Source organism: Heptranchias perlo, unplaced genomic scaffold, assembly GCF_035084215.1.
Source record: "Heptranchias perlo isolate sHepPer1 unplaced genomic scaffold, sHepPer1.hap1 HAP1_SCAFFOLD_53, whole genome shotgun sequence".
NCBI lineage: Eukaryota > Metazoa > Chordata > Chondrichthyes > Hexanchiformes > Hexanchidae > Heptranchias > Heptranchias perlo.
The window spans coordinates 3,455,707-3,464,629 of NW_027139548.1; the positions used below are offsets into that span (position 1 = coordinate 3,455,707).

At 44.3% G+C, this 8,923-nt stretch overlaps 1 protein-coding gene across 1 annotated transcript; it reads right to left on the bottom strand.

The window, feature by feature from the left end:
* Positions 1 to 6,295: 6,295 nt before the first annotated feature.
* Positions 6,296 to 8,139, bottom strand: LOC137315025 (probable G-protein coupled receptor 139). Its single transcript, XM_067979981.1, has 2 exons — positions 8,076 to 8,139; positions 6,296 to 7,233 (listed from the first exon to the last, which is right to left on the bottom strand). Exons 1-2 carry the CDS (start codon positions 8,137 to 8,139, stop codon positions 6,296 to 6,298), a joined length of 1,002 nt encoding a protein of 333 aa, XP_067836082.1.
* Between the last annotated feature and the right edge of the window lie 784 nt (positions 8,140 to 8,923).

Sequence of the window (8,923 nt, forward strand, 5' to 3'; positions counted from 1 at the left end):
AGGAATATTCGGCTTTCATGCTCTTTTTAATGCAGCAGACTCTGAACTGGGATCATCAAATCCCAACTTTCACGCCCTCATACCTGGGGCTAAAAATTCCGCTAGTCGGTTGCAAAATCAGGAAAGCGAGACACCCCAGGCCATAATTTTCTGTGTATTAATAATAGTGGAAGGAAAATGACGGGCCAGCGATGCACTGTTCGGGACAGGCACGGCTGGTGAGCGGAAGGAGCGCGGAGCCAGAATCCACCCCGACATTCCAAAGCGCTCTTTTTTTTTATCCAAGCATTTAAACTGATTGCTATCGATGGGTTAACACCTGCATTAAATCCCGCACACAGGAGTGTAGGACGGACACGTTAATTGTTTAATTAGATGTGAGGACCAGAGAAACACATGAACTGTTGATTTCGAAACCGGGGAATCAGATCCGCATCTGATTGGATTTGACACGGTCATGCAATGGTTAACTTGATCATTCCTTTGTTTTCCATTTTCCCTGTTGATTTTGGATGATGTTGTTGATAACACAGCGCTTTCTCACGATTGCAGCTGGGTGCAGCTGCATCGCCGAACGATGGAATAAAAACCCTGTGCCTGCGGCCTAACTCGTGCCTTAAATTTTATTGGTCGTCTGAATGCTGTTCAATGCGCCTATTGCACAGAACTGCCCGCAACTCATAACCACTTCCGCCTGACGCTGGATGCCAGCCGGATTGGCAGAGCCTGGGCTCCCCGGGGGCCTGAAACCAAGTGGAGTTTGGCTTTCGGAGAACCTCAGGATGAAGTGGAACGTGAAAGAGTGACGGGTAAAGGGCGCACTTAATCACAATTAATAAATGTAGGTCATTCACAATTACAGTACGAAGGCTATTGTTAGCGGAAAGTTTTCAGTCAGGTTCTTGAACATTGAAATGATGCGTCATAAGTTTATTGAACACACGTTACATACAATAGTACTTTAACATACACTTAAAAGTTGTACTTACACCCACACCTGATGATGGTTGGTCGGGGATTTAAAGGTATTTCAGTTCTGAGCTCAGTATCTTAGACCTTCACCAATCCCAATACTCATTTCCAACTGTCAGTTATTAAACATTTGCTCAGTTTCTCTGGTCCTCATTTCTAATTAAACAATTAACGGGCCCGTCCTACACTCCTGTGTGCGGGATTTAATGCAGGTGTTAACCTTTCGAAAGCTATCAGTTTAAATGTTTGAATAAAAAAGAGCGCTTTGGAATGTCGGGGTGGATTCCGGCTCCGCGCTCTTTCTGCACACCAGCCGTGCCTGTCCCAAACAGTTGTAAACAATTTAAAAACACCAAGTTATAGTCCAACGATTTTATTTGAAATCTACAAGCTTTCGGAGGCTTCCTCCTTCCTCAGGGAAATGATGGAAATCACATTGTAAAATTGTTTACAATTGTCAACCTCAGTCCATCACCGGCATCTCCACATCATGTCCCAAACAGTGCATCGCTGGCCGGACATTTTGCTTCCACTAATATTAATACACAGAGAATTATGGCCTGGGGTGTCTCGCTTTCCTGATTTTGCAACCGAGCAGCGGAATTATTAGCCCCAGGTATGAGGGTGTGAACAGTTGGGATGTGATCTTCCCGGTTCAGAGTCTGCTGCACTACAGATTCCGTTAAAGCCGAATATTCCTCTGATCACTTTTCGCAAGAAGCAATGCGCTAATTTTTCAGCCCATCAGTGGCCGGGATAAAAACAGCAATCTCTTGTGTTAATCCACACAATTATTCATTACATAATTACAGAAAAGTTCAATTACACCCCCATATATTTATTCCGTTGGGCAACGAAGTATAATTTCTTATTTCGTTAACATTTCGATAATTTCATTCCTGATCCTTATAATTGCAATGGTACAAAGTAAAACCTTTAATTATAAATCTGTCTTTCTTTCTTTATCATTTGGAACAATTGCAAATGAAGATTTATGTCCAGGTATTTCCCTTTGCAGAACTAACAGCTTTCCACACTTTTATCATATGATTAAATTTCTCTGAAATTTATGATTTGGTATGTAATCGTCTGTCTTTAATGAAGTTTCTTACTATTTTTTCTTGAAACTGACCATTGCTGCAGGGTCAGCCCTGGTCAAACAGCCCAATGGGATTTTAAATTGCCTTTCTCTGCCCCGCTTAACAGGCAACCTTAAAAGGTAAATATTACTATAATATAAGGAGAAACCAATGCAGATTACCAGTTTCAGGACAGTCTGATTAGTGCTTTCCTTACAGTCCGTCCATTGTTGGCATTCGAGTGTTTAAGGTCAACAATGAAGTGTATATCAACAGCACCATAAATCTTTCTCGATCTATTTATTGGGCAAATCTCTACCCATTGCTTTTCCATATGTTCCCACTCTCTGGACCCACATGAACCATTTCATGTAGTGGTGTTGTCACCGCGACTGACCATGTCTTGGACCGGTTCTTCAGTCCATCTTCATCATTCATCTCGCTTGGTGGTTTCGTCATGCTCAACGCATCATTTCTGTGAACACAGCGATATCCCAAGATCATGCAACACGAGACAACCGATAAAAGCCATTTCTGCCCTTTCTGGCTCTCTCTCAATAGATCGGGGTGTCCAGAGTGTTCGATTAGAATCTCTCCCTGCGCGGTCGCGATGTTTCGAGCAGTGGCCAAGCTATCAAATACATTCTTCTCATTGTTCAATATAAACAAATAGACCACCATCTCCAAGAGAATGATGTCAATTAACTATCTTAACTATACATTCCTAACATTCGCTGGATTGTGTATTGATATAGATTGATATATTTTGGCGAGTGCTGCCGATGTGATTTAAGATGAGATATGACTGGACAGGATCGATACAAGCAGAAAGCTTCCATTCGTTGAGGGATCAAGAAGTACCGGCCATAGATAAAAGGATAAATGCAAATGATTTAGAACGGAGGGTGGGAGAAACATCTTTGCGTGCAGAATTACGGAGCTGTGTAATTTAAGGATCAGAAATCATATGAGTGGGCTAATTCATGGCAGATGCAAAGCAATACGGATAAATGTGAAGTTATCCACTTCGGAAGGAAAAACAGAAAGGCAGAGAATTACTTAAATGGTGATAGATTTGGAAATGTTGATGCACAAAGGGACCTGTGTATCCTTGTACACAAGTCAGTGAAAGCAAACATTCAGGTGCAGCAAGCAGCTCGGAAGGCAAATGACATGTTGGCCTTCATTGCAAGAGGATTTGAGTACAGGAGCAAGGAGCAAGGATGTCTTACTGCAGTTATACACGGCATTGGTGAGACCACACCTGGAGTATTTTGTGCAGCTTTGGTCTCCTTACCTAAGAAAGGACATACTTGCCATAGAGGGACTGCAGCGATTGTTCACCAGACTGGTTCCTGGGATGGCAGGACTGTCGTATGAGGAGAGATTGGGTCGACTAAGCTTGTATTCCCCAGAGTTTAGAAGAATAAAATGTGATCTAAATGAAACATATAAAGTTCTGACAGGGCTAGACAGACTGCAGGGAGGATGTTTCCCCTGGCTGGGGGTTCCAGAACGTGGGGGTCACAGTCTCTGGATACGGAGTACGACATTGAGGACTGAGATGAGGAGACATTTCTTCACTCAGAGGCTGGTGAACCTATGGAATTCTCTACCACAAAATGCTGTGGAGCCCAAGTCATTGAATGTTCTTTAAGAAGGAGCTAAATAGAATTCTAGACACAAAAGTTATCAAGGGGTAAGTGGAGAGAGCGGGAATATGGTATTGAGATAAAGGATCAACCATGATTATAATGAATGGCGGAGCAGGCTCAACGGGCCGAATGGCCTACTCCTGCTCTATTTTTCGATGTTTCTACATCAATATTCAACATTAAGTTCGATAGATGGATGATTAAAATAGGTTGAAGGGATATTGAGACCGCGGGCAGATAAAGTGATTGGAATTAGTTATTTATTTTCCATTTATTCGTTCATGGGAAGCGGGCGTCTCTGGCAAGGCCAACAATTATTGCCTATCCCAAATTGCCCTTGAGAATATGGTGGTGAGCCGCCTTTTTGAACCGCTGCAGTCCGTGTGGTGAAGGTTCTCCCATGGTGGAGTTCGGTAGGGAGTTCCAGGATTTTGAAAGAAGCGACGATGAAGAAACGGTGATATATTTCCAAGTCAGGATGGTGTTTGACTTGGAGGGAAACGTGCAGGTGGTGTTGTTCCCATGTGCCTGATGCCCTTGACATTCGAGGTGGTAGAGGTCGCGGGTTTGGGAGGTGCTGTCGAAGAATCCTTGGCGAGTTGCTGCAGTGCATCCTGTAGATGGTACACACTGCAGCCACAGTGCGCCGGTGGTGAAGACAATGAATATTTAGGGCGGTGGATGGGGTGCAAATCAAGCGGGCTGCTATGTTCTGGATTGTGTCGAGCTTCTTCAGTGTTGTTGATGCTGCACTCATCATGGCATGTGGAGAGTATTCCATCATACTCCTGACTTGTGACTTGTATATGGTGGAAAGTCTTTGGGGAGTCACGAGGTGAGTCACTGCCCGCAGCCTCTGACCTGCTCTTGTTGCCACAATATTTATGCGGCTGGTGCAGTTAAATTTCCGGTCAATGGTGACACCCAGGATGTTGATGGTGGGGGATTCGGCGTGAATCTTAAGGGGAGGTGGTTCGAGTTTCTCTTGTCGGAGATGTTCATTTTCTGGTACTTAACTGGCGCGAATGTTACTTGCCACTTATCGGTATAAGCCTGGATGTTGTCCAGGTCTTGCTGCATGCGGGCAGGGAATTATTCATTACCTGACCGGTTGCGAATGGAACTGAACACCGTGCAATTATCAGCGAACATCTCCATTTCTGACCTTATGATAAAGGGAAGATCATTGATGAAGCAGCTGAAGAGGTTTGGGGTCAGGACACTTCCCTGAGGAACTCCTGCAATAATGCCCTGGGGCTGAGATGACTGTTCTCCAACAACCACTCCCATCTTCCTTTGTGCAAGGTATGAATCCAGCCACTGGAGAGTGTTCCCACTGATTCCAATTGACTTCAATGTTTCTGGGGCTCCTTGGTGCCACACTCGGTCAAATGCTGTTTTGATGTCAAGGGCAGGCACTTTCACCTCAGCTCTGGAATTCAGCTCTTTTGTCCATGTTTGGACCAAGTCTGTAATGAGGTCTGGACCCGATTGGCCCTGGCAGAACCCAATCTGAGCATCGGTGAGCAGGTTATTGGTAAGTAATTGCCGCTTGATAGCACTGTCGACGAAATCTTCCAACACTTTGCTGATCATTGAGAGTGAACTGATTGGCTGGTAATTGGCCGGATTGGATTCGTACTGCTTTTTTTGTGGACAGTACATACCTGGGCAATTTTCCACATTGTCGGTAGATGTCAGTGTTGTTGCTGTACTGGAGCTGTTTGGCTCGAGGCGTGGATAATTCTGGAGCACATGTCCTCAGCACGACAGCCGGGATGTTGTCGGAGCCCACAGCCTTCGTTGTATCCAGTGCACTCAACCGTTTCTTGAAATCACGTGGAGTGAATTGAATTGGCTGAAGACTGACTTCTGCGGTGGTGGGGATATCGGGAGGAGGCCGAGGTGGATCTTCCACTCGGCACTTCTGGATGAAGATGGTTGCAAACGCTTCAGTCTTGTCTTTTGCACTCACGAGCTAGACTCTGCCATCATTGTGGATGGGGATGTTAACAGAGCCTCCTCCTCCCGTTGGTTGTTTGATTGCTCGGGTGGAGGGCAAACGCCTACAAGGACTGGTTGAAAATAAAAGAAAGAGGGGTTTGCATTTATCGAGCGCCTTTCACGGCCTCAAGACGTGCCAAGGCGCTTTACATCCAATAAAATACATTTGAAGTGAAGTTACTGTTGTCATTTTGGCTGCATATTCACACGAAGATTACAGAAGAATTACAAATAACCACGATTGCAACACCCGTCATTGGTTCGACACTAAAGGAAACTTTATCTATTAATTAAACTGGGCGTCTCATTCCAGTACCTGCGGTGTGAAACAGTTAACGCTGAAGACGTCGTGTTCTACTCCACTACTGAACCTCAGTCATGAATGTTTTCTTTGAATCTTGATCGGGAAGCGCGCTGTACTCACAGGGAACGGTTCTGTTCGCCCTGGGAAAGCAGCCGACATAAAACGCAGGGCAAAAATGGAGGACATGTTTTCTGATACCTGTTAGTTTTCACAAGGACAATCAATTTTCGTTCTGACAGGAAGACGGCCATTCTAAGATGGTACCCGGAAGCACTTGAGTTCTAATTAAGACAGGAAGCTTTGGTATATTCTTTCATTTTTTTTACAAATATCAGCATAACTCTCCATGGAGATTTCATCATCTGCTTCAGCTCTTCCCTGAATTTCGTTTGGGTTGCTGCATAAATGCACGTGTTTGTACAGGAACTCAAATACATGAGCATAAATCCGGTTTCAGTGGCGATATAGGCAGGAGCTGCATAATCGGCTTGATAATGCACGGTGTGTGTCAGTCTGGTCGTTAAAAAACTAACGATAGCTGTCAGCCACAACAGTATCAAACTGCCCGACACAGTGAACAGTAAAATGATGGATTTCCTTCGGTTCTTCATCTCTGGATCGCTCTGATTCTCACTGCTCCGACCCCGGAGTCCCCTGCGGGCTCGACTGGCCTCTAAAATACATCTGACTGTCAAACAATTAAACAGTAATATCAAAGCAAAAGGAAGCCATGCAACGAAAACACTTTCTAACCAGGAGTAAGCTGCACCCGCAGGTGATGAAAAAAAGTCGAGTTTGTTGCGGCAACCCCAGTGAACACCGTTAATTATTCGGTCAGGTTCATATGCAAACAAAAAGGGGATGTTCTCTAAACAGATCAGGACAGAGATCGTTGTGATAACCGCAGCCGCAGTTCTCACTGTACAATACTTTGTTTTAAACTTCTGACAACATATAGATACAAATCGGTCAAATGTGAACGAGACTGTGAACCACACCGACATATCCAGGGTAGCAGGATTCATGCACAGAATAAACTTACAAACGGCAGTGTAGGACAGGAATGGATATGGAAAGTGATAACTGAAAATGTTATACAAGGTTACATTGAAGATAATGACCAGGAGATCTGCTGTTGCCATGGTCACCATGTAGACAGAGATACATTTGGAAAGGCCACAATTTCCTCTGAAGAGAATCACGATTGTCACTAGGTTCGCTGTAAGAAAGAGGGACAAGAGGTAAGTCACGGGGTCAGTCAGAGAAATCTCACAGCACATTGTGGGAAATATTTCGATGTGATCTTACTTAGGTTTATACACACGGATTCTTTTATTTATACACGAGAGCGCTGACGACATTTTGTTTAAATGAAATAAATCATTGAAACTCAATGTAGAGAGAGTGAAAATCTGCCGTTCTTCCAGCACCCTTCAGTCAGCCGTCGTCAAGAAGTAAATATAATTTCACAGTAATTACTGGAAAGATATGAATTCAAATAAAATATTCAACTGCGAAAATAACGTTCAGTTTTGGTCGAAACTCTGGCCTTTTTCTATTAAGAACCGCCCCAGGAAACTGCTCGGTAACAGAGCGGCAGCTGGTGGAACCGCGAAGGTTCTTTGCAGCCGAGGAAAGGGGATCAGGTCCCTGAGCGGCAATCAGTTCTCAAATTATCTTTCAACGGCCCCTGTTGGTGGAGGTGACTGCAGTCTGGGGAATTATCAACTTGAAGTGCACAGGTAACAACGGTACAAATGAAATGGTTAACAAAGACACCAAGCAACACATTCTATAGTGATCTATGCACTGTTGGTGGGGCCGGGGTATCAGCCTCGTCCTCCCTCGGATTGGGAACAACATTGATCGCCCGTTGCCCACGATCTCCCGATCAGAGCAACGCCTCACCGGCGCCGCGGATTGCTAGAATTCCCGCTGATATTCACTAATTTATCCCGGTGGATCAATGACTCCGAAATTAGGACATTCTCGGAATTTGACACATAATCATTAAAAGTGAGATAGTGAACAGTTATGAAACAACAGGTTAAATTGACTTACCGGGAAAACCAAAGGCTGCGAGAATCGGGTAGTAAATCTCCTTAATATGAAGAATTGTTGGCATTTCCATTTTTAGTAGAGTGAGTCAATTCTGTCCGGCTTCACGGTTCCGATTTGAGTGTATCTGAGCTCCGAAAATACTCCCCCTTTATAGAACAATCGGTGCCCCGGTGAGAAAATCAGGTTACACAATAATTGGCGTTAGTTACAGTCACTTAACAAACAAGGTGGAATTATCCAACCCAGTGCTCCCCGGACGCCAAAGGGGAAATTACACAGGACAGTTCGTGAAATTATTTCAATTAAAATTCAAGAATGGAAAAATATCCCAGAGGGAATGGAGTGTGCGCATGCCCGGTGAACCCAGAGGGAAACATCCTCCCGGGAACTCTGTTAGGTTTTTGGGATCTCATATTAATTCATTGAAGTCTTCACTCACTCATTACCGAGATAAAACAAATTTTGTGCTCTGATGATGAATGTTGATGACTTGGCTAGAACATTACAGGTGGCGTCTCGACTGCAGCATTACTGGTGGTGATCCTGCGCTAACATTACTGCTGGTGATCCTGCTCTAACATTAGTGGTGGTGATCCTACTCTAACATTACTGGTGGTGATCCTGCTCTAACATTACTGGTGGTGATCCTACTCTAACATTACTGGTGGTGATCCTACTCTAACATTACTGGTGGTGATCCTACGCTAACATTACTTGTGACGATCCGACTCTAACATTACTGGTGGTGATCCTACTCTAACATTACTGGCGGTGATCCTGCTCTAACATTACTGGTGGTGATCCTACGCTAACATTACTTGTGACGATCCGACTCTAACATTACTGGT